At 35.1% G+C, this 27,423-nt stretch overlaps 1 protein-coding gene across 1 annotated transcript in view; it reads right to left on the bottom strand.

Moving 5' to 3' along the window:
* LOC102418510 (ephrin type-A receptor 6-like) overlaps positions 1-27,423 on the bottom strand; it is a gene marked incomplete at its 3' end in the record, with an annotated part of 422,073 nt that overhangs the window by 223,976 nt on the left and 170,674 nt on the right. The window contains exon 3 of the mRNA XM_023744518.1: positions 22,082-22,745. Within this exon, the coding sequence (XP_023600286.1) occupies positions 22,082-22,745 (664 nt within the window). The remainder of the gene's footprint in view (positions 1-22,081; positions 22,746-27,423) is intronic.

Here is a 27,423-nt window from a genome sequence, read left to right as displayed (position 1 = left end):
CACCCAATCTGTAGTATTTTATGGAAAAGGTATTTAAGAGAGACAAAACATCTAATGCAAGGGCCCTAAAGAAAGAAACAGCTTGGGAAGTTCTAAAAATTAATGTGATGTGAGTGGGAGTATAGTGCACACGAAGTGTGACAAATATAGGAGATAAAGTTGCAGAGGCAGGCAAGAACTGGATCATGGGGCAGAGAAGGCCTACTGGGTCATGACTATGAATTGAAATCTTATTTGAAAGATAACATAAAGCCAAGGGAAAATAAAAGACAAAACTAGCTCCTTTATAGGAAAAGGGATTGTTGGAGTTCACATATGAAATGTTAGGCTATTCCAGTACATACTTAATCTATGAAGTTGGTCAACAGGATGAAATAATAGATTTGGGGTAAATTTTGAAGGTAGGGTTTATGGAACTCGCTGATGAATTAATGAGGGGAAAAAATGTCAGTTACTTCACTTTGTCCACACTGCCTGCAAGTGTCTTCATTCTAACAGTTAACACTTGGATTGCGGGAAACGAGTTAAGTCGGCTCGCGTGAATTGCGCGTACTCCGCGGGAGCCGTCTTAACTCGGTTCATATAGATTTGCGGTGGAGTGCGGGAAACGTGTAAACTCGGGCCGATTGTAACTGCGTATTACCAAATATTTGTTTGTTTGCCGTTCACAAAGATACCTACCTGTGTATGCGAACCCATACTTCAAAAGATATAGGCATTTTAAACTAACTCTGATTTTGCGCGGGAAACCTAAATAATTGCCCGCGCCATCTTATATTTTGGCGGGAAATTCACCCGACACCGTAGTGTTAAGCAGGAACCACAAAAAAAATTCTTTAGCTAATAGTAACGTGTTTTTTTGTTGTTGTTGTTTTAAACTTGTGAGTCATTAAAATGAAGGAAAGCATTGTTGACAAACTTGTATAAAGATTATATTCAACTAGAGGCCTGGTGCATGAAATTCATGCACAGGTTGGCTCCCTAGGCCTGGCCGGTGATCAAGGTAGATCGGGATCTTCTGGCTGCCAGCCGAGGCCTCCCTTCCCCCAGCTGCCAGCCTGAGCTTTCCTTCATTCTGTGCTGCCTCCTGGTGGTCAGCGCACATCATAGCGAGCAATAGAACTCCCGGTCTCCCACTCGAACTCCTGTGGGGACACTTTGCATATTAGCCTTTTATATATATAGATTACAGGCAGTTCTCAGGTTACGTCGGACTCGATGTATGTCGTTTCATGGTTATGTCACCATCTCCCATTTATTTATTTATTTATTTATTTATTTAAAATATACTTTATTGATTTTTACAGAGAGGAAGGGAGAGGGATAGAGAGTTAGAAACATCAATGAGAGAGAAACATCGATCAGCTGCCTCCTGCACACTCCCCACTGGGGATGTGCCCGCAACCAAGGTACATGCCCTTGACTGGGAATCGAACCTGGGACCCTTGAGTCCGCAGGCCGACACTCTATCCGCTGAGCCAAACGGGTTAGGGCTCCCATTTATTTATTAAAAAAAAAATGTTCCGTCATTTTGACATATGTACATATGTGCTTTATGTTTTTTATTATGTATCTACCACAAGTAAAGATCAGGAATTGTTATCTTTCTTTTAAGTTGTTTTTTTTTACTGTTTCACTTCATTACTGTTGTGTATGTGCTCCATGTGAGTGACGTACGTGCTTACGTAGGTGGGTTCCGACTTACGGCAAAAATCGCGTTACATCATGCCGTAGGAACAGATCTCCAACATAACCCGAGGACCTACTGTATATAAAGTCAATCTAAAAAACAAAAACAAGCCCTAAAAGAGATCTTAACTCTTTCATCAGATCCTTTTCTGCAAGTAACTTTTACCCACATGGCTAGAGGAAGTTGCTGTATTGGACCAGTATTAATCTCTGTTTGTGAAGATGCTCCTGTGAACCCTACAGAGCTTTTACTCCATGAGCCTAGATAACAGAATTTGAATTTCCCACTTTGGGACTCCTATGGATGAACATAATAATATCTCCCTATCCTTGTTTGCATTGATAGTTATAGCTTTGTCTTGCCATCCTGCATTTTCTTTCTTTTTTGTTTTCCACCCTGCATTTTCTTGAACCCTTATCCATGCTCCAATACACTTAGGGTGGTGCAGGCCCATTTCAGGTTCTTGTAAACTGTACTGTCCTAGAAATGATATATTTTTCCAGCTTAGTCAGGGTTACATGGCATGTTTGACATAATGACCTGATCTATAATGTTTTGTATGTGTTACTCATATCTTATATTGTAGGTGGATTCAGCTATATCTATATTATTCCTCTCCTAGTATTTATTTTGGGATTTTGCTGGAGTAATCTGATTTTATCCTGGACTTGGCAGGGTGACTCAGTTTCAACCTATCCATCTGCCTGGGCTTGGCTCTTCAATATTGTTTGGGCTCAGTTTGCTCCAGAAAATACTAGTAAAACTCTCCTGATGGCACTGGCAGAAATGCAAGAGAACAAACAAAAACCAAGCTAGGACTCTTGATACATAGGCTCAAAACTGACAATTGTAACTTAGGCTCTTTATCTATTGGCCTAAAGAAATCATATAGCTGAGGCCAAAATCAAGGAGTCTGGAAAAACACTTGCCCTTTAATGGGAAAAACTATAAAGTTCTAAGGAAAGAGCTTGAATACAACAAAGAATGAACAATTAGGAACAATAATTCAATTTGACACCTATATTCAGATATCACACATGTTTTCACCCTTCTCTAATTACACAGTTTGAAACAAGAGTATAGTCATGATAAATAAATACTTATTAGGAAAAATAAACATGTAATAAATAAATATATATATATCTATATTATATCTATATCTATAACTACATCTATATCTATCTAAAACTAAAGAGGAGATTGATTAATTAAAAAAATACCCTAGAGTTCTTTGTAAGGAAATAACCCAATGTCCAGGCACAGATGGTTTCACTAGTGAATTCTAGCAAACATTTAAAAAAAATAAATATATCTATTCTGAACAAAAACCTCCAAAATACTGAAAAGTAGGAAATAAAATCTAATGCATTCTATGAGCTCAGTATTACCATGATACTAAAACCATAAAGAGATATGACAAGAAAAGATAATTATTAAGTGAATAGGCTTCCTAGATGGAAAAATCTAAAAATTTTATGGAAATAATTGCAACCATATTTATAAAGGATATTAAATTATGACAAAGAGGGAGTTTATCCCAGGAATGTAACTAACATATTTAATGGTGAAACATTTACTGCTTCCACTCTAAAATCAAGAACAAGGCAAGAATACCTGTTCTCACTATTTCTATTCAACACTCTGCCAGAGGAAGACCTTGAAATAAGAAAAAAAAACAGTTTGGGAAGGAAGTAAACTTTTCTTATTCATATATGACATAAGAGTATGAACTAAAATATCTATGGATTATATGAAAACAATCAGAATGAATAAGTGACTTTAGAAAGGTTGCAAGATGTAAGATATATATTAAAAATTATTAGTATTTCTATATATTAGAAACAAATAGTTGAAAATCAAATTTAACAAAACAATATTTACTATAGTATCAAAATATAAAATACTTTGGGATAAATCTTCCAAAATGTTTGGAACAGTTATAAACTAAAAACTAAAGAAATACTGCTGAAATGAATTGAATTTCATCATAGGAACTTCTATTCTTTGAAATGTCCTGTTAAGATAATGAATATGGAAGACACAAAATGAGAGAAAATATGTTCAAATCACATATTTGATAAAGAATTTGTTTTCAGAATGTATAAAGAACTCTCCAATCTCACCAATATGTAAACAAGCCAATGGGCAAAAAGGTTTAAGCAGACACCTCATCAAAGCTGAAAATAAGCATATGTAAGATGCTTACTATCATTAGCCATTTGGAAAATGAAAATTAAAACCACAATGAGATAGCACTACACAGCTTCAGAATGTTTAAAATAAATGTAAAAAACCTACACTAATAAAAGAGAAACATGCAAATTGGTGTCACTCCACTACGCCCACCAGCCATTCAGGATGAGTATGCAAATTAACCCAACAAGGATGGTGGTTAATTTGTATACGTAGGCGCGGAGCAAAGACTGAAGGCTCCGGCCGGAGTGAAGACTGAAGACTGAAGACTGAAGAGGCTTGGCTTCTCTGCTGCAGCCAGACCAAAGGCCTGGGTCCTGGGTGCTGGAGGAAAACCGGTGCCGGCAGCCAGGGGACAGAAGGCCGATTGCGTGAATCTTTGTGCAATTGGCTTCTAGTGACAGTATAAAGTGCTGGTGGGGATATGGAGCCACTGAAACTATACCACTGGTGAAAATGTAAAATGATTCAAGTTCTTTGGAAAACAATTTGACATATTTTTTTAAATGTAAGTATACATCTATTATATGACCTAGCAATTCCATTCACGGTATTTCCTGAGAAAAATAAAAGCGTATGGCCAAATAAAGAATTGTACATAAATGTTCTTAGAAAATTTGTAACAGCCCAAAACAGGAAATTATCAAAAAGTCTACTAATGATGAAAATGTCTATTAACAAATGAATGGATAAACAACATGTGTTATATCCAAACAATGTTCTAATACTCAGCAAAAAAGTAATAAATGCAAGTACATGGATAAACATCAACATAATTATGCTGAATTAAAGAAGCCAGGCAAAGAGTGTACTATATTATCCATGTAATAATACATTTTAGAAAATGTGAACTAAAATATAGAGACTAATGTATAGAGGAAGGACAAGAAGAGAGAAATTACAGAGGTACATGAGGAAATACTTAGGTATGATAAATATGTTCATTATCTTGATTATGCTGATGGTTTCACAGCCATTTACAAAAAGCAAAACTTAGCAAATTGTACCCTTTAAAGTAGTTTATTGTATGTCATTATATTTCATAAAGCTGTTATAATTAAGTCTTATTATAGTTATCTCTTGATTTTAACTGAACTCTACACATTTTATTTTAAAGTATCAAAGCTTTTATAATATAAATAAATAACTCGTCTTTATTAGAACTTTTTATATCCAGTTTACTTCTCTGAAATAGGGATATTCCTATTAATAAGGTAATAATCTCTATAAAGAGTTTATTTCTATGAAAATTCAAGTTATTCTTAATGGCAATATATTTTATATGTATCTAAAAAAATGAAAGGTCAAAAGGGGAAATCATTTCAAATTATCAAAAGAATTCTAAAATCCTATATAATAAAAGCCTAATATACTAAGTGTCCAGTTGTCCAATCGGCCCTTCAACCAATCAAAGCATAATATGCTAATGATATGCTAAGGCCACTCAACCACTCACTATGATGTGCACTGACCACCAGAGGGCAGAGAGTCATCCAGTCACTATGACATGCACTGACCACCAGGGGGCAGAAGCTCCGACTGGTAGGTTAGCTTGCTGTGGGCTCCGGCCGATTAGAACTGAGCAAGATTGGCCAGACATGCCCTGGAGCCCTCCCGTGGTCCCTCCCCAGCTGGCCAACCTCCTGCATCTCTTCCTGGCCCCAAATGTGCACCTGTGGGGTCCCTTGGCCTGGCCCTCTCGCAATCCAGGATCCCTTGGGGGATGTTGGAGAGCTGGTTTGGGCCCGATCCCACAGGACCGGCCGAGGGACCCCACTGGTGCATGAATTTGTGCACCAGGCCTCTAGTTAATATATATAATAGCATGGGGAAAATTTTAAAGTGTAGATTATGTTAAAAAGATTTATTCTCAGAGAAATGGCTTTGGATCAAAATTGCCAAAAATTCTTATTTCCTGATTTTAAATAATAAGTGTTGATTTTATTGATGGAAGATGAATTAATTGTTTGGCATCATAATGACTGGCTTGCACAATTTGATTTCTATTTAAATGGCTATCTGAATATAAAAACAGTATGTTATATTACAAAATATAAACAGTAGTGTAGCAAGCAAATAAAATGGCAGGAATAATTATTCAACCAGTGGGAATCATTAAGACCACCATTTAAATGACTTTCTATACACACAGAATGAGAAAATGCTGTTATAAATTTTTACATTATAAAATTGAATTTAATCCTAATTCATTACTATTATACTTCTATTTTCTTGGTGGATCCACATTATCTCTAGCCAATTCATTGTCTTTCTTATGTGAACTATCATAGACAGGAAACTTTAGACAACCAACACCTACAAAAGCTGCTTTAATAAGACACAAATTCTCAGTGTTTATTTTATTTACCATTTTGGGATTTTCCATTTGTATTTTAAGATTAATCAAGATATTATTTGGGGGGGTGAGTAACAAATTGCAAAATATTCAAGTAGTGCAAATAAACTGAAGAAAGGTAACCTCTGAAGTCCTTCTGATATTGAATAATTTTACATTGAATTTCTTTAAATTTTTCCCTTAATTAAAAAAAATGTCATTTCTGACAGATCTTTTATCAGTGAAAAATTTAAGTTTCTAATTTAAAAAACCACACCTGTTTCTGGGAGCCAAATGGACCTGGGGATGCTCTCAGTAACTGGGAGCAACCTGAGTTACAGGGGCAGCTGCACCTTCTGGATGGGGGCTGTGATCTCCAGGGCCATCCTCGCCAGCGGTGTCCACTCCTCTCCTTTGCCCCTTCCATTCTGAAAGTTTTACATTAACTTATCACTTTGAGTATTATGTGCTCTCGGCCTTTCAGAAACACATCTTATTTTAATTAATTATATATATTTCTTTCATTTTGATATTATAATTGTTAAAACTTGGAAATGCAAACAGCCCTTAATAAGTTGTTTTGGTGTGTGTGTGTGTGTGTGTGTGTGTGTGTGTGTGTGTGTGTGTTCGTTTGTTTTTAGAGACCAACATCTATATGAGAGCAAAACATCAGCTGCTTTCTGCATGCCCCCTAACGAGGGTCTAGCCTGCAACCCCAACATGTACCCTGACCAGGAATCAAACCAACAACCTTCCAGTGTATGACGCCACCCAACCAACTGAGCCACACACCAGCCAGGGCTATACATTTTGTAGACCCCACCCAGGATATGTTTTCATTGATTTTTAGAGAGATAGGAAGGGAGAGAGAGAGACAGAGAAACATCGATGTGAGAGAGAAACATTGATTGGTTGCCTCTCACATGCGCTTGAACCCACAACCTTTTTGGTGTATGGGAAGATGCTCCAACCAATTGAGCCACCTGGCCAGGGCAACACTTTTACTTGAAAACCTTTTTCATTTTTGCATTTAAGGTGGTCCAGACCGAAACAAACAAGTAAACAACAAAAATCAATGGTCTAGAGAAAGACCCTGATGGTCCAGACCGAAACAAACAAGTAAACAACAAAAATCAATGGTCTAGAGAAAGACCCTGATGGTCCTCCTATATTAATAAATGGAATTAACTGTAACTCAAGTTCTCACAGATCTTTTGGAAAAGCATACAAATATATAGGACTAGAGGTCCAGTGCATGAATTCATGCACAGGTGGGGGGTCCCTCAGGGTGGCCTGCAGAGATCGGGCCCCAGCTCGCGCCCCCAGCCTTGCAGCCCCACCTGGCATTCTGCCTTGGCCTGGTGCTGCCCCCTCACCTGCTCCACCATCCTGCCTGCAGTGCGATTGGTCAGGGCCAGGCCCCCGCCCCCCATCACCACTGCTGGTCGCCATCTGTGGGGCAATCGATTGGGGCCGGGACCTCCACCCGGCTCCCTCAGTGCCTGGGAGCCAGGCAGCGGTCCTGCTCCCCACTGATCACCTTCTGAGGGGCGATCAGGCCCCCACTTTCACCCGCCTTGGCCTGGAGCCACCTGCTCACCTGCTCCACCATCCCACTGCAGTCTTGCTCTCATCAGGGCCCATTTGGGCCGGCAGCACCTCCACTGCTGCCCACTGCCAGTGCAGCATCACTGACACCCGCCATGTTCCGTGCTGCCCCCTGGTGGTCAGCGCATGTCATAGTGAGCGGTCGAACTCCTGGCCTCCCGGTCGAACCTCTGTTTGGACGACCGCCCAAGGGGACAATTTACATATTAGGCTTTTATTATATAGGATAAGTTTCACTATTGTTTTTTAGACCCTGTTTAGTGATAGAGTTATAAAAAAATCATTTTAAGTTTTTCCCATTGTACTAATTTTTCCATTTTAATATGTTACTCCTGCTTTTCTTTCAATATGTAAGACTTTCTACAATGCTTATGATGTATAATGTTATTTTATTTTTAAACTCCTAACTTTAATTTTCTATGAAAAGGGAATGAAATGTTGACCAACAAAAATCAATGTTTTGGTAGTTACTTTCTCCTCTAATAATAAAACTTTTGTCAATAATCTTCAGTTTATTTTACTTATCCTTGGAAGCTTCATTTGACCTCCTAATGAACTGGGCATAATTTTAATTAGAATTAACACTTTCATACTGCTCATGAATATATATCTGTGTGTGTGTGTGTGTGTGTGTGTGTGTGTGTGTATGGCAAATGTGAAATGCTGGCCATATTGGTAAATAGTCAAGCTGTCATAGCAAAATTAAGACATTTGTCATGAAATACTACTACTTCATGGTCATCAGACAATAAATAAATAAACATTAATTATTATCACATTGAGGGAAGTTCTCTCAAAAAAGCATTGTTCTCCTTTAGGAATTCTTACATACTTTGACCATCATCCCTTTGAAAAATAATATTCATTTAAATAGATATTTCCTATGCAATGTTAGACTTTCTTCCTTATTTCATTAGTAGATGTAAGAATTAAATGCTATGTTTTCCATTTAGCAGTCAAATCATTAAACTGTGTCAGCATTACTAATATCTATGGTCCAAAGGTCATTGTCTCTACCTGTAAAGTCTCGTCCTTAAATATTTTAGTGTTATTTAGTATTTTCCTTCAAAAAATACTGCTTTATTATAATTATCTATTTGGAAATCTTAATTTGTATCCTGCAGGTCAGACATTTTTTTGTTATAAATTTGCTTTAGGCTTCATGTTATTGCCACAGGAAATTCTCTATGGTACTTTTCTTGGCCCAAATAGATCCCTAAGCTAAAGTACAATGAAGGCCAATTACCTACTTTCGAAAGAAAAATACTTTCAATAATGAAGGTAATTCCTCTGGGGCTTCGTAATAGAAGGTAGTGCTAGCCCTACACCAAATCATTATTGTTCTCACCTCCCCAATCTCAATCACTATAATGTAAGAACCACTGTGTTAAATTAATCCATCTAGTCTCCCCAGTAGTTAGTGGTCTATGTTTTACCATAGGTTAAACTATTTCATGTAATTTAGTATATTTTCCCCCTTTCTATTTGGTACCATTGATAAATATTTCTCTTTGGGAGTAAACTCTACGTGTTTTATATATATTTCCCTTAATTATATTTAATATCTTCTAGGATTGTTGCTCTCCTTTATTATTTTAAAAAAATAATCTTCCATATTTCATTCCATTCATTATTTCATATAAAATATAATCATTTTGGTAAGTTCAAAGTGGCAAACACAATAAGAATTCTGCCCTGACTGGTTTGGCTCCGTGGATAGAGTGTTGGCCTGAGGACTGAAGGGTCCCAGGTTCGATTCCAGTCAAGGGCATGTACCTTAGTTGCGGGCACATCCCCAAGTAGGGGGTGTGCAGGAGGCAGCTGATCGATGTTTCTCTCTCATCAATGTTTCTAACTCTCTATCCCTCTCCCTTCCTCTCTGTAAAAAATCAATAAAATATATTTTTTTAAAAAGAATTCGGAATGTGATTTGTTTACAACTCTAAATTGACATTTATATCTCCCAAATATTTAAACTTCTCATCCAAGAACACTGTGCATATATTTAATTATTCTAGCCTTCTTTACATCACCCAAAATAAATTTGTAAATCATTACATATAGAATTTACTCATTCCAGTTTTTAACAAATTTAACAAAAATATATAATTCAACATTAAAATAATTATCCATCAAGACAAAACAACTTTGTCTCATTGAATAAAAAATTATCATCTAAAGACATATATTATAACATCTCATCAATCGGTATATGGAAAAATTTCATGGTCAACTCAATAGATGGCAGAGACATTTTGAAAAAAATTTAGCAAACATCCTGAATAAAAACATTTATCTAAATAATAACGTATGTTATTTATTTCATAAGATAATTCTGAAAATTACATAAGTGTAGTATTACATATGCATAGGGAATTAGTACATTTAGCAACCTATAATTACAAGTGAATATACCTACCTATAAGTAGACTTTAAAAAGAATATGCTCTTAATCATAACACAATTAGTAAATTAATGGAAAATATTTAAAGAAGTTCTCACATTATTGTCACTTCAAACTTTTACCAATTAAAATTTTTAGCTAATTTTATTAAAACTATTTAATTGGTCAACACACAGATAAAGAATATAGGATTTTTTTCACTGTGGTAGGGTGAAAAATAATCCATCCTGAATAGTCGTTAACTTGAAATCAAGAATAGAAATAAAACAAAGAAATAAGGATATTGTCATTTTAAGAAAAAGACTAAAAGAAAACCCACAGTGTTTCTATATAAAGAATTCTAAGAAAATGGTTGTTTATCTCTGTCCAACAGAACAGGGTTTACATCTTTCAAAAGGATTTCACTACTTTTTATGGCAGTCACTTTGGATACTGTCAAATAATGGGAATAAATCATGCCTTTTCCTTGTCCACTGTTAAAGACAAAGCAGAGCTTATTCTTTTTGCTCCCAAAATTCCCATCAATTTTGGTAGTGCATGCTTCTTTATAATGGTGATAGTCCTTCTATAGAGTAACTAGCAACTGGAAATCTTTATCCCTATAAATTTATCACCACTCTATAATAGTTCCCTGTAAAACTGAAACTACCATTTTCAGTAAAACTATATTCCTTATTTATTGGAACTCATTCTAAAAACAGATACTTAATCTTAAGTTCAGACTGAAAATAGTAACTGGTATCAAAGTTTATTTTTGATACAGAATCTTGATGGGGAACTATTTATAATACTGAAATTTCCCATTGTTTAGTATTATATGCTGAAAGAGAAAAATTCAAGTACAGAAAAGGAACTATTCTTCACATCCTCTGTAACACTTGTTTATTGTCTTTTTTATAATAGCCATTCTGGGTTGGTTAAAGGCTGAAAAGTGTAAGGATATCTTGTGGTTTTGATTTGCATTTCCCTAATATTTCGTGATGCTGAACATCTTTTAATGTGTCCATTGGCCTTTTTTGAAAAAATAAGTATTCATATTTTCTATCCATTTTTTAATTGGGTTGTTTTTGTTTGTTGTTGAGATTAATGAGGTTTTTTTCTATCTTTTTGGATATTAACTCCTCACTGGATGTGTGAAATGGAAATAAATGTAGCTTCCTATTTAGTAGGTTGCCTTTTCATTTTGTTGATGGTTTACTTAGCTGTGCAGAAACTTTTTAGTTTAATGTAGTCCTATTTGTTTATTTTTGCTTTTGTTTCCTTGCTACTGGACTCAAATCCACAGAAACATCTCTATGACAGGAGTAAGCCAGGAGCTTACTGCCTGTTTTCTTCTATGTATTTTATGATTTCAAGTCTTTAATCCATTTTGAGATCATTTTTTGTGTATAGCATAATATAATGGTCTAATATCATTCTTTTGCATGCATCTGTTCATTTTTCCAAACATGACTTTTTAAAAAAAAATTAAATATATTTTTATTGATTTCAGAGAGGAAGGGAGAGAGATAGATAGAAACATCAATGATGAGAGAGAATCATTGACTGGCTGCCTCCTGCATGTCCCCTACTGGGGGGAAATAGAACTCACAACCAGGGCATGTGCCCTCGGCTGGAATCTAACCTGGGACCCTTCAGTCCCCAGGCCGATGTTCTATCCACGGAACCAAACCGGCTAACGCCAAACACAACTTTTTGAAGAGACTTCCCTTTCTCCTTTATACGTTCTTGGCTGCTATGTTATAAATTAGTTGTTCATATATGTGTGGGTTTATATCTGGAATGTTGATTCTGTTCCATTGATCCATGTGTCCTTTTTCTGGCAATACTATACTGTTTTGGTTATTACAGCTTTTAGTATATTTTGAAATTAGGGAATGTGATACTGCTGGCTTTGTTCTTTTTCTTCCTTTTGGCTATTCAAGGTCTTTTGTAGTTCCATACAAATTTAGAAAATTATTGTTCTATATCTGTGAAAAATGCCTTTAGAATTTTGATAGGGGTTGAATTGAATATGTAGATTGCATTGGGTAGTATGGACATTTTAATGATGTCAATGATTCTAATCCATGAGCATGGAGCATTTTTCCATTTATTTGTGTCTTCAATTTCTTTCAACAATGTGCAACAGTATTTAGTATATAGATCTTTGACTAAATATATTACTAGGTATTTCATTCTTTTTTGTTGAAATTGTAAATAGGATTTTTATATTAATCTCTCTTCCTGATTTTTCATGTTAGTGTATACAAAAAGAAAAGCTTTTATATATTGATTTTGTACCTTGCAACTTTACTGTATGTTTATTATTCCTAACAGTTTTTGTAGGAATATTTAAAAAATAACATTATCTACAAATAGCAAGTTTTACTTTTTCCTTCCCAATTTGGATGTCTTTTATTTCTATTCTTGCTTGATTACTTTAGCCAGAACTTCCCATAATATGCTAAATAATAATGGTGAAAGTGGGTATCCTACCTTGTTCTTGATCTTAGAGAAAAGGCTTTTTTTTACAAGTGAATCTGATACTAGCTATGGGTTTGTCATATATATCCTTTATTATGTTGAGACACTTTTATACCCATTGAGAGGTAATATCATAAATAGATACTGAATACTGTCAAATGCTTTTCTTCATCTATTGAGATGATCATACAAGTTTTATCCTTCACTGTGTTAATACAAAGTATTACATTGATTGATTTGTGGATGTTGAACCATCTTTGCATCCCTGGAATAAATACAGCTTGACCATGATGTACGATCCTTTTAATGTATTATTGTATTCAGCTTGCCAATATTTTGTTGAGATAGTTACATTAGTGTTATCAGAGATATTGGCCTGTAATTTTCTTTTTCAGTGTTGTTCTTGTCTGGTTTTGATATCAGAATAATGCTGTCCTCCTAAAATGAATTAGGAAACATTCCCTCCTCCAAAAAGCATTCCCTTGTTTAGATTTTGAGAAGTATTAGATAGGTATTATCTTCTTTTAATATTTGGTATAATTCAGCAGTGAAGTCCTCTGGTCCTAGATTTTTGGGAGGTTTTGATTATTGTTTCAATCTCCTTAAAAATCATCAGTCTATTCATATTTTCTATTTCTTAATGATTCCATTTTGGAAAGTTGTTTGATTCTAAGAATTTATCCATTTCCTCTAAACTTTCTAATCTGTAGGTGGTGAGTAACCAGCTATCAAGAATTGTCCTCTTATGATACTTGGTACTTAAAGTATTCCAATGTGTGTACGTACCATATCTTCTTTATCTTCTATCACAGGACACTTTGGTTGCTTCAATTTCTTGGCCACCATGAATAATGCGGCAATGAACATAGGGGTGCATATATCTTTGCAAATATATGCTTTTGAGTTTTTCCGGTATATACTCAAGAAGAGTGATTGCTGGGTCATATGGTAACTCTATTCTTAATTTTTTGAGGAATTGCCAGACTGCTTTCCATAGTGGTTATACCAGTCCACATTCCCACCAGCAGTGAATGAGGGTTCCTTTTTTCCCACAACCTCTCAAACACTTATTGCTAGTCTTGTTGATAATGGCCATTTTAATAGGTTTGAAGTGGTATCTCAATGTAGTTTTGATTTGCATTTTCATAATTGCTAGTAAGGTTGAACATCTTTTCATATATCTACTAGAGGCCTGATGCACGAAATTCATGCAAGAATAGGCCTTCCTTCCCCCGGCTGCCGGTACCAGCTTCCCTCTGGCACCTGGGACCCGGGCTTCCCTCCGGCACCCAGGACCTGGGCTGGCTTTCCTTCAGCCGCCAGCAGGCACCTGGGACCGGGGCTTTCCTCACAGCCCTGGCTTAGTCTGGTCTAATTAGCATACTATGCTTTTATTATAATAGATTGGCTGTTCATATGTCTTCTTGGGAGAGGTGTATTTTCAGGTCCTCTGCTTACTTTTTCATTGGGTTGTTTGTTTGGTATTGAGTTTTAAGAATTCTTTAAATGGTATATTTTGGAAATTAAAGCTTTGTCAGAGCTACTATTTGCACATATCATCTCCCATCTGGTTGGTTGCCTCTTTTGTTATTGTTAGTTTATCTTGCTATGTAGAGCTTTTTAGTTTGATATAGTCCCATTCATTTATTTTTGCCTTTATTTCCCTTGCCTTTGGGTCAAGATGATAAAATGTTCTCTAGGACCAAGGTCCACAAATTTGGTAATTATATTTTCTTCCATGTAACTTATTGTTTCAGGTCTTATATTTAGGTTTTTGATCCATTTTGAATTAATTGTTTAACATTGGGTAATATGGCCATTTTAACTACAGTGGGGCCTTTATTTACGAGTGTCCCGACTAATGAGTTTTTTGAGATACGAGCCGTCTCTCAGCTGATTTTTTGCTTTGAGTTGCGAGCTAAAATTCGGGTTATGAGCCAGCTCCAGATACCCCACGGCTAGTTGGAGCAGCAAATGTCACAGTGAACGCCACAACATCAGCCCAGCATCACGTGTCTCACTCATTCACTTTTTGATTTGACATATGAGTAATTTGAGTTACGAGCTCCGTCACGGAACGAATTAAACTCGTAAGTCAAGGCCCCACTGTATGCTAATTTTTCCAATCAATAAACATGGGATATTTTTCCATTTGTTGTGTCTTTTTCAATCTCTTTTAAGAATGCTTTGCAATTTTCAGTATATAGTTTTTTCATGTTCTTTGTTAAGTTTATTCTTATGTATTTTATTCTTTTGTTTGCAATTGCAAAAGGAATTTTTTTTTATTTTTTTTCTGAAATTTTGTTGTTAGTATACAGGAAGACAATGGATTTTTGCACATTGATTTTGTATCCTGCAGCTTGACTGTATTTGTTTATTGTTTCTAATAGTTTTTTGCTGGAGTTTTTAGGCTTTTCTATATACAGAATCATGTCATCAACAAAAAGTGAAAACTTTACTTCTTCTTTCCCTATTTGGATGCCTTTTATTTCTTTCTCTTGCTTACTGCTCTGACTAGGACTTCCAGCAGTATGTTGAATAAGAGTGGTAAGAATGGACATCCTGTCTTGTTCCTGATCTTAGAGAAAAAGCTTTCAGTTTTTCATCACTGAGTATGATATTAGTTGAGGTTTTATTATAGACTAGAGGCCGGTGCATGAATTCGTGCACCAGTGGAGTACCTCGGCCTGGCCTGCGGAATCGGGCCAAAACTTGCTCTCTGACATCACCCGAGAGGTCCTGGATAGCGAGAGGGCATAGGCCAGGCCAAGGGACCCCACTGGTGCACAATTGGGGCCAGGGAGAGACACGGGAGATTGGCCAGCTAGGAAGGGACCGCGGGAGGGCTCCAGGACATGGCTAGCCTGTCTAGCTCAGTCCCGATCAGCCAGACCCCAGCAGCAAGCTAACCTACCAGTCAGAGCATCTGCCCCCTGGTGGTCAGTGCACGTCATAGCAAGTGGTTGAGCGGCATTAGCATATCATTAGTATATTACACTGTGATTGGTTGAATGGCTGACCAGTCGACCGAACACTTAGCATATTAGGTTTTTAATATATAGAATTAGAGGCCCAATGCATGAAAATTCGTGCAACAGTAGGCCTTCCTTCCCCAGGCTGCTGGCACTGGCTTCCCTTTGGCACCTGGGACCTGGGCTGGCTTCCCTCGAGCAGCCCACAGGCACCCGGAACCCAGGCTGGCTTCCCTCAGGCCCCAGCTTCCTCAGGAAGGATGTCCGGAATGATGTCTGGAAGACGTCTGGTCTAATTAGCATATTGCCCTTTTATTATTATAGATGGCCTTTATTATACTGAGGTACTTTCCTTCTATTACTATTTTATTGTTTTAATTATAAATGGATGTTGTATCATCTTATCAAATGTTTTTTCTACATTTAACATTAGATTCTTATGAACAGGAAAATAATATTTTCAGAGTGTTGAGAAAAATAATAGTCACCTAGTATTCTATACCCAAATAAAAAAGCACTGGAGAATAAAAAGTACAGTATTTTTATATATGTACCAAATAAAGAGCTTAAATACTTTTAAAACCTTGCCAAAATCTACCAAAGCATATATACTTCAGCAAATGAAATATTGAACCCAGAAGAAATGTGATGATAAAAGCTACCAAATATAAAATCTGTTAATATATCTTAGTATATCTATGTGTTAACTTTATAAGCCTATTAAATTGGTTCCTTTATAAGGCAAAACTAAAATTCTAGACAATTTATAAAGGTTCTAATTTCTAATGGGCGGCATGGTATGTTATGTTCGGAAAGAGAATAGAATGCTGAATAATTTTATCTCCTCCTACAAATATATATATATATATAAAGAAAGGATTTACAAATAGGTGTAGTCCATTTAGAAGTATGGTTTATAACTTTCAAGTCAGCAGAGAGTAAAATAGGAACAAAAATAGAAGTCATAATTCTGTTAAAATTATTTACTAAAAATAATCATTTCAACCAGTGTATGTTTTAATCTATTTTTAAAATTATGACAAAAAATAATATAATTATTTAACTTCATTTGCTTAGAAATAATGCCTTCTATTTTTAGACTACTCCTCAAAGCCTTTTGATTTCATATTCTTCTCAAGATGAATGAAAGTCTAGAATTGCTTCAATGAAAAGCAGCTTTATTTAGAATTGAAGGTTATATTATAAAAGATCACATTTATTTTGTGAAAACCTTCAGAACATGGAAATACTATCTGAGCCAATAAGTCTGCCCTTTTTTCCTGATCCCAATTTCACCTTTCAGGTTGTCATCATATCCTCAAGCCTCCTCATTTAATACCAAAAAATTCTAGGGTCTCAAAATTTCTTAATGCTCTCTGTTTCCACAATCATCTCTGATAACATGATTAGAAAGAAAATCATAAACACAAAACATAAATGTTTCTGAACTGCAACAGAGGACAAAACCATGAAAGCTTTAACAACACTCTTCAGGAGATCAAATCAATAACTCTGTTACCAAAGGCCCTGAATGTCTCATTCATCCCTGTGAATAATAATGCAATGGTCCAAGAATTGACAACATCCTTTCCTCCTGAATTTTAAAGGAACACTAGAGGAAAAAATAAAAATATTTCTAGAAAGAGGAATTTTTTTTAATTCTCAATGTTTCAGAACTTTAATTTCCATAGCCAAATGTTACTTTTGTTAAATTATATCATGTGATACTTAAAGGCTTGAGGAATGTATCCTTTCTATATATATATTTGCTAGGTCTAAAATCCTCAAACCTAACTAATAGCTCTAAGTACAAATGCCACTACCTTAATGAGATTTATTCCAAATTACTATTTAAGAGGACTTTATTAGAGATTCATATGTCACTTCAATACTCACAAATGAACAAAAATTGTATTCAATATTGCATGTTAATTGCTTCCAATTATTTCTCCCATAGTGTTAAATATTCTTAGATATATGAAGTGAAAGACTACTTGATGTAAATTAATGCCTTATGAATTAATGTTATTTTTAAATTCAATTTATTGTTAAATAATTGAGACAATTAAAAATTAAGTCTGTAGCATCAATATGCCTAAGTATGATCATTTTAATTATGAACCTACAAAATAAAATAAAAAGTTATGAAAGATAACTTGAGATTTGAACCAAGAATAAAATACTTTATTATGTATAATAGAATAACCTAAATTACTGTGCTTAGTTTTAAATGTAAGCATCTCTGCTTAATATAATGTTTATGTCCAATTAAACCTGATTTATAGCAAGGATAAGAGTGCCTCCCTCTTTTGTGCTTCTAAACTTTGGATCTAGATAAACCTTAACAATATTACAGAGAAAGGAATCTCATTTTCACACATTCAGTAGTACAACATTTAGGGTAAAATATAATAAATTATTTAAATGTGATTAATATACATTGCTCATTTGATATTGATAGTATGGGTAAATATAACTTATTATATTTTAAACCAGCTTATTGTGTTTTCATTACATAGCAGACTAAAATTATCAAATCTATTCAAATAAATTATTAAAATTCCTAAAACCTAATTGTAATTTTTCTTATTTATCATCTCTAACAAGAAATTTATAGATAAATCTAGATTTTCCCCATAATTCTTAGTAGCCTGGATTTCAGAGTGGATGTGCAGATACTGTTATACTAGTGCCCATATCAGACTCCAGAAAATAGGAATACAGAACACAGGGCCTAATTAATGATCAGAACTTAGGGTTCCTCTGCAGTTTTTGGCAGGCAGGAAAGCATCGAGGTTAAGGACATGGATGCCTGGAATGTGAAAATTAAAGAGGAAGAAAGGAAGAAGTGAGGAACAGGAGGAAGAAAGGAAATGCAGAAGGAAAGCACACAAAGACCAGGTTGAGAAAAATCTAGGCTTCAGTTCTCAATCTAGATTAGTTACTAAGTGGCCCCAGGGAATAACAGTCTGTTCTCAGTAACTTAGCATCCTGATTCATAAAATGAGAGAGAAAAGCATTTTCTAAGGCTTTCTAGATCTAAAACACTACAACCTTCCAATTTCAAGGAATGAGAGAAAAATGAGCATACTGTAGCACAATTGTCCATCTTTACTCAATAGAGTCTGGTTATCAGGGCCTTATGATCATTTACATCAATAAATTTCAGGGTACTTCATTATACACATGATTTTAAATACAATTCTTTGATCTTACAACCTTGGTGAAATAGACACATCAATAATTAGTACAGACTACACAGTACAGAGGAGAGAGGGATTAACTTTGTGAAGACCTACATATATGGCATTTGTGTTAGGCTTGGAAGGATGAATAAAATTCCATCACAGAAAAAAGAAAAAGAAAGAAACACTAAGCATCTACTGTAGATAAAATATTTTTAAAAGCAGAAGACAGGAAACATACCACATGGATTGTTCAAAAGTAATAAGAATAGGAGATAAAATTTGAAAAAGTTAGAATAGAATAGGACAAGGTCAAATTGTGAAGCCCTTTGGATGTTATGTTGAATAACTACATTTAATGGCTATCCCAGAAAGAAAGAAAAATTAGAATAATTTCCTCAAGTGAACTATATTAAAATTATTATCAGGATTTATACAGTAAGCAACCTTAGGGCCTCAAATATCCCACATATTAGTGAAGCCATATTAAATGTCCAGCTCTGTTAAATATCCCAAAAAGTGCAGTTACATGAGGGCTCCAGATAAGACCAGCAGAAGAACCACCCAGCTGAGCCTAGTCTGTATTTCCAGATAGTAAATTAATAATTTGTGTAAAACAAGAGGTACTGTTATAGAAAAAAATTAAATTGTGGCATTTGCTTTGGTACTAAACAGATTGTAAAGGCTGGAAGAGTAGCAAGGAGTTGAGGGTGGAAGAGAAGTAAAGCAATTGCTATTGGAGATAATAAAAGGTAACACTGCCTATGATAACTGGGAAAATAGAAAAAAATACTTCATAATGCTGTGGATCAAATTAAGACTGTTGCTCAGCTCTTGAAACTGGCAACTATGGACGATTCTTATAAATGAGAATGAGCAGGATGACTCAGAGGGCAGAGTGATGAAGCCAAAACCACAGTGGATCATTTCCTGCCTCTACAGTAATGGATTCTTACAGCATCTATCTGGACTTCAGAATCACAATGAACCAGTGACTGCTGTATACCTGCCTTTAGAAATTGGAGGCTCTTTTACAGTCATCCTGTGCCTGTCCTGTATATGTTGTGTGTGTGAGGAACAATAAGTTTCATTTTAGTTCTTAGTTCTTCAGGTCAAGAGAAATGTTAGGTTCATACACATCTTGAATTGATTTCAATGATGCTCTTCTTGACTTCAACACAATGCCGTATGAGATAAATCTCTGGGAGGGTGTGGGTATTTGTACATGACAGAAAACATTAATCATGAGAAACTAGGCAGTGAACTGTGGTACACTATCACATTGGCAACTCACTATAAACATACTTCCAGGTATTCAACCCTTGTGTAGTCCCATCATATACTCACTTTATACCTGGGCATGTAACAAACTCTCTCTTAAGCCAGCTACTGTACTATAAAAAGGCTTTAACTAGATTTTTAAATGATGAGAGGCCATCTAGAGAAAGCCCTTATAAGAGATCATCTTGAACATTGCAACTCCAGTCAAGCTCACAGCTGGAAACAGCTGCATCAGTGACCTCTGCTTTATCTACATTAAGCAGAACTACCCTGGCTAGCTCTGAGAAATCATAAGTCACTCTGATTTTACACTAAGCAGTGTTGGCTGTTTTGTCTCAAAAGCAACAGATAACTGAAATATATACTCTATTGATATCCACCAACTACCAAAGTGATTAACAGATAGTAGATATTCATAAATTTTAATAACTTAAATTAATTGTTCTAACAGAAAAGACTAAAAGAAAAGGAAATTTATATATATATATATATATACACACACACACACACACATACACACACATATGGTGTCACATTACTACTTGAAGTATGGTTTATTCATATAAATTCCAATTAATCTGCCATTTAGGTATGTGTAATTCAGAGATTAGCTTGGGAGATAACTTATTGATTGATAGCAATAGGGTCAAGGATAAAAAATATTATCAGAGGATAGAAATGGGTGATATGAAGGAAAACATCAAGAACACACACTATACACTCATATTTCTGCACTCAAACAAATTATAATATAGGTAACAAGCCATAAAAACAGATGAGTCTAGCAGCAGCTCTAGATGAGCTAATAATGATTATCATTAGTTAAAAATCAATTTTGCTAAACAATGGAAGGAATTTTAAGGAATGTACTGGTACATAAGAATGTAACTTCATAGAACAAACATATTAAGTAAAAAACCATCGAGCCATCAGCGATTGTCATTACCTGTATTTCTCTAGTCAACACCATGAAAAAATACACATATTTAATAATAGCAATCACATAAATTATTAGTTATAAAATAACTCTCTAAATATTTTTAAAACTTTATTTTTACCAATTAACACCCAGCTTCTCCTATTTTAAAATATGATAAAACTACATGGATAGTATGTCTAATATGTTTATAGCAAGTTCTTATTGTCTTCTTAACCTCATTGAATAATTACTCATATGTATGAATTTTTCTTTAGAATATTTTCCAATGTAAAATATTTTATAGAATCCCCCAAAGGATAATTTATGACTTATTTTTCTCCCATTCTAAATCTTTGTTATGAGTAAATAACATTTTTGAATTCAATTTATATTGATAAACTTCAATGAAATATATTTTAATTTTTAAATAGTAGAGAAAACTGGCTTATGCTTCATAAGAATATACTGCAGACATTTTGTGCAAATATTAAAATTTTCAAATTTCCAACACACTCATCATTGGAAGTGCTACTGAACTTTTCAAAACCCAAGTGTTTTATAAGTATATAAAATCTTTAAATATTCACACACATTACTATTACTCATAACCCTTTAGTACATAAAAGCATGTTTTTCTTACTTATTCTCATCCTTTTAATAATTATAAATATAGAACCAACAAAAAAGTCAATAAATTCAATACAGTGCAATAGAAAACAAACTAGTAAATAATTTACTATTAAGAGGGGAATATATCTACTTTGTTACTACTTGCCAAACAATAAATGTATTTCCATATTTGTGTACTGGTTATGAGTGCTAAATACAAAAAAAAATCATATAGATTATCTCTGTCAAGGATATGTAAAAATTTTAAATGTATATATTTATTAGATTAACAAACCTTCATAAAAAATTCACATAAAGAAAAATCATTTCATCTGGAAAACTACAGGTATTATATTATCATAACAATGTGAAATGGTATAGTTCTCAACTTATGTATAGTAAATTTGAATGTTTCTTACCATGGCAAGAACCCTCGATCTCTTCATATCCTGTACTGCAGATGCACCTTCCAAGAGGAACCAGCCAATCTCCATCAGCTCCACAATATAGTTTAGGAGTGTCACGCTCTTCTGCACTCTTCACACAAGCACCCCTTACTTCAACCAAAGAGGAAGAGTCAACCCTTGGGATGGTGTCAGGAAACATGGCCAAGTTACGTACAGTGAAGGGGCACTTTTTGTAGAAAACACGGACTGATACCAGGGCAATGCATGCCCCAATGTCTTGAAAAGCCAGATAAAATCCTTTCCTTTCTATAGGCCCCACCTCACGAATTTCAGTGTTGAGTTTGAGGATGCGATCACCCAAATCCATCTGGGTAAAACTTTCATCAGCAGCAATTGTATCGATCTTTGTATACTGGCTTGGCTTGAATTTAATTCCATGGGACTCATCTGATTCCACATAATACAGATTAAATGTTTCTTTGCAAGTCCCCAAGACCCATGGGATGCTGTTACAATCCCTCAGTGTGAACTTCATTTCCACATAAATTTTCTGAGCTGCATCTCGGGAGATCCAGTTTGTACGAAGCCAATTGTTTTGATTTGGTTCCATTACATTGCATACCTGGTATGTGTGAATGGGCCTGTTATGTTCATCCATTTCAGTAATGGCATCCCACTGCAAAAAATAATAATAATAATAAATGTTTATAAAACTACAGTGGTTAAACAGAAATTATTGCCTTCCAAGTTTTCTATTTTTGCAAAAGAAAATGAATAAAAAGGATACAACTAAAGCTAGTCCAAGTAACTATACAGCAAGATTTTACCCATGACCTTTGGTTACGAGTATGGGTTTTGGATATACCACCTGTATTGGCGAATCTTAACTTCCTATATAATAGTTGCATGACCAAGGGCTACTAATTTAAACTCTGGTTTTCTTAAATGTAAAATGTACCTAGTGTCACAAGGTTGTTGTAAGGCATGAATTAATTAATATATGTAAAGCACTTCAAATAGTTTCTGGTACACTATAACAATGTAAAATGGCATATCTGATCAAATAACTAAACCAATGACAAATGCACTCTGGTTTCCCATTCATCCTCATATCCAATTTGCCACCAATTGTCCTCATATCCAATTTTCCACAAATTGAGTATAGTTACCATTACTGAATTAAATATTTACATGTTTATTTTAATAGGAGATAGATATAGAGAAGCCTTAGATTTATTCAAAAAATATTGAACAGGCAATGTTCTGGACCCTGGGAATACAGCAATTAACAAGCTAAACAAAATGCCTTGCCTTTATGGATCTTACTTACAGTGAGGAGAGACAATAAAAATAAAAATTGTAGCCCTGGCTGGTGTTGCTCAGTGGTTAAGAGCATCAGCACCTCCCTCTCCCCGGCCCCAGCACCCATGGGTTATGGGTTCCATTCCTGGTAAAGGGCACATACCTGGGTTGTAGGTTTGATTCACAGCCTGGTTGGGGCGTGAATCTCTCTCCCCATCCCTCCCTCCTTTCCCTCCTTTCTTTCCACTTCCCATCTCTCCCTTCTTTCCACTCTCTCTGAAAAGTAATAGAAAAATATATCCTCCAATGAGGATTAACAAAAATAAAATTCTATGGGACTCATCTGATTCCACATAATACAGAATTTTTATAAAATATAAAAATTAAAATTGTAAGTGAAGAATTTGAATAATATAGTAGAAAGTACAATGGGAAAAATTAAGGCAGGAAGGTGGAGAAGAGAGTTGTGGTTTTAAATGGTGTCCACAGGTCTTACTGAGGAAGTGACATTTGACCAATGCCTCAGAGTTGAGATAGTGAACCTTGAGAAAATAGTACAAATATCCTGAGGCAGGAATGTACAGGTATATTTTAGGAATACCATGAGTGGGCGCTAGAAGCACAGTAGGTAATAAGAATAGAGAATCGGAAAATAGCAAAAAAATAACCCTTTACAAGCTTTCTAAGCACTCTGGCTTTTATTCTGAGCTGGATCACTAAATATACTGCTTCTGCATTTTACATAAAAGCATTCTGCCACCTATTTAAATAGAAGAACCTTATTTATCTTTTTAAAAATTTTAATGAAAATCTTTGAGTACTTTGTAATTGTTATTGTCAGTATTTATACATAGAATATTGGATAAGTCTATAATATAAATTTATATTGTAACTGCATTTTATTTGTATATAGTTGTAATTTTCAATAGAAAAGCCATTCTGAGAACTTTATAGCCAGTTTGGGGAGATAGACTATTCACCACAGTTTCTCATTTCTATTAAAGTTTAGTGAAAATTATAAACTATCTTTATAGTGAATAAATGCTCAATTTCTTGATTTTATACTGTAGTGATTTATAATAAAATTATTTAATGCAATCTGTTTGCAGTTTCTCATTTTAATTGGCTGTACAGTCATTTAAGCAAGGCTGGTTGAGGGTCAATTATTATAGTTCCTAATAGAATGGCTACTTTCTTCAGTCTACAAGTCTATTTTGAGACTAAGTACTTTTAATTACCTATCATCAATTTCCACAAATAAAGTATTTACATTATCCACCAAGGAAACTTAAAAATAATCTGTATCTAAAGTTTTCATTTGTAAGTTGCTTGCTTGAAATTCAGAGTATTTTCTAGAAGTAACAGTAAGTTTCTGTTAAAAGACTTTTGTACACACACCTGAGACAAAAGGAAGCTAGGTAAATAGGGGCAGGACCACAGGAAGGGAAATGACACTGAAAACCCAGCTGGACGGAGTTACCGGGACAACCCAGCTGGGCAGGAAAGGACAGCACACACAGGAGACAAACCTTAAAATGTATGGATGTTGCTAAGACAGGCAGCTTGCTGATAACCAATCACCAGGTAGTAAGGTGTAAAAACCAATCCCAAGGATGTTGCTAAGACAAAATTCTTTGAAAGGACCAATCAGGAATTAACAAGCATACATAAAAAAAGTGCACGCACTTTCTCTCTCCCACCCTCCCTGTGCTAGATGATTGAGTTAATGGCAGGAGATGCACTCCCCATCGCATGGCTTATGACCATGAGGGCCTCCACACATGGACTATAACACTTTAATTACCTCGGATACTGAACTACTCCGGACTGTAACATGGAAAAGGAAGCTCTGACACTGGCCTGCTCCTGGAATCCCAGTTGTACCTTTTTCAGGACTGGCTTCTCTCAATAAACTTCAGTTCCACTAATCGTTTTTGCCCACGACTTCATTCTTCAATGTCATGAGACAACGAACTTGAACTCAAACACCCACATTTCAGTTTCACACCCATTGTTTGTCAGGGTAATCCAATCTCACAGAAACTCACATAAAATTACCCATCTTAATACTTTTCATCCTAGCATATCATGGGCCGTAGTAAGTGTTCAAAGGATAGCAATGCTCATGAACTGAGGTGGTTTTGTAGGTTTGGCCAAGAGTGGGGGAGACTTGGACCTTAACGAATTATAAGATTCAATAAGGCAGAGGGAAAATAGTAAATAGAGATTAATGTATAACACGAACCTCTATGAATACACATTAGAGACATTTTAGCCCTGTACAACATACGTATATCCAGTGAGTAAAAGTTTCTTCCCCTATTTAAAACAAACAAACACATAATTTATTCTCTGCTGTGAAATACTTGTATGTACACAAACCTGGTAATTGCAGAAATCACATAATGGAAATATGTATCAAACCAGTCATTAATTCGGCTATTAAGTTGGTCAATTCAGTCAACTGCATGCATTTATATAATAGGCAATAAACCCAAAATACTCTGACTCATCAAGCTCATTAAAAAAAGCAAAACATGTTTTATATGTAGGTATTAAAATAAAATACCACCCCAGCCAGTTTTGCTCAGTGGATAGAGTGTCAACCTGTGGACTGAGGGTCCCAGGTTCAATTCTAGTCAAGGGCACATACCCGGGTTGTGGGCTCGATCCCCAATAGAGCGTGTGCAGGAGGCAGCCGGTCAATGATTCTCTCTCATCATTGATGTTTTCATCTCTCTCTACCACTCCCATCCTCTCTGAAATCAATAAAAATATATTTTTAAAAATAAAAAATAAAAAATACCAATATATAAAAAATTACCAATATACCTAATGTAGAAAAGAACACAGTAAGTTAAAAATAAATCATACATGCTCTGCATAAAATATCTTGCAAACTATATCTGTTCTTATGGCCTGGATGAATAAAATAAAAAGCTTTTTCTGTCTCATGGTCATTTTATAAGCCCTTTCTTGGAATCAAGGAGTAGATAAATTATTTACAAACTAATGGGTAAAAAAGTTTTCCTATTCAATGAGAAGTTTATGTTAGGCGAAAATTAGTTGTACAACAAAAGTTTCTTTCTTTAAGAAACTTCAAGGGCACCTTAGATGTAATGACTTCTAAGGACAAATATTTTTATACTTGTCAAAGCTTTTTCACAAATGTTAAACTCCTTTGACCCTCATCAGTCCAATTAAAGTAAGACAGATTATTTCTGTTTCACATTCCTGATAATAAAAAATCTAACACACATATCTAGGAATTAAATTGTTTGGTGAGGCATGGACTGACCAGGCTTTCTAACTTAACTTTCTGTATTTTGTAAGTTTTGCTGGCCTCCGACAGATAGTGCCTTCCAGGACTAGCAAACAGCTAAGGGCTCTGGCATAGAGAGTATCTTTCATATGCAAACCTTGTTATAACTTTTTATGCCCAAATGCCCAAAGGAATTTAGCTATTTGGTCTACTTTACTTAGCTTGCTATGGAGCTACATAAAATAAAACGCGCGCGCGCGCACACACACACACACACACACACACACAAAACACAACAACACCTAACTGTGTGTAGGTGGGTATGGGTTTTTAGAGAACCCTTAGGCATAAATGGATTAAGTACTGTTCAGAGCTCTTTACATTTCCTATCACTTCTAACAAACATTTGCGTTAATGGGACTGCCCAAGAGATGCATTAGTGGAGAAATGTTCTTGGGTGCTGTAAAGCATTAGGCTGTATTCACACACTTTGACAACTTCAGTCCTGTGCCAAGTGTTCTTTAGTGGGTAAAAATACCTGCCCCTGTTTAAGACAAGAAAACACATAAACCATTTTCTAATGTGAAATATTTAGATTTATGTAAACATTGTAATTGATGAAATCTGTCATTAACTGTGCTGTAAAAATAGTTGGTCAATTCTGTCAGCTTCTTGCTTTTACATAATAGGAACCAAACTTGAAATATTCCAACTCTTCTATCTCATGTTGTTTATTTGATTTTTAAATATTTTAATATAATATAAAAATAACTCAGTAAAGTAAAACTCA

This window comes from Myotis lucifugus, unplaced genomic scaffold (genome assembly GCF_000147115.1).
Source record: "Myotis lucifugus unplaced genomic scaffold, Myoluc2.0 scaffold_469, whole genome shotgun sequence".
NCBI lineage: Eukaryota > Metazoa > Chordata > Mammalia > Chiroptera > Vespertilionidae > Myotis > Myotis lucifugus.
The sequence above is the reverse complement of the archived record's forward strand: the minus strand, read 5'-3'. Positions and strand labels throughout refer to the sequence as shown.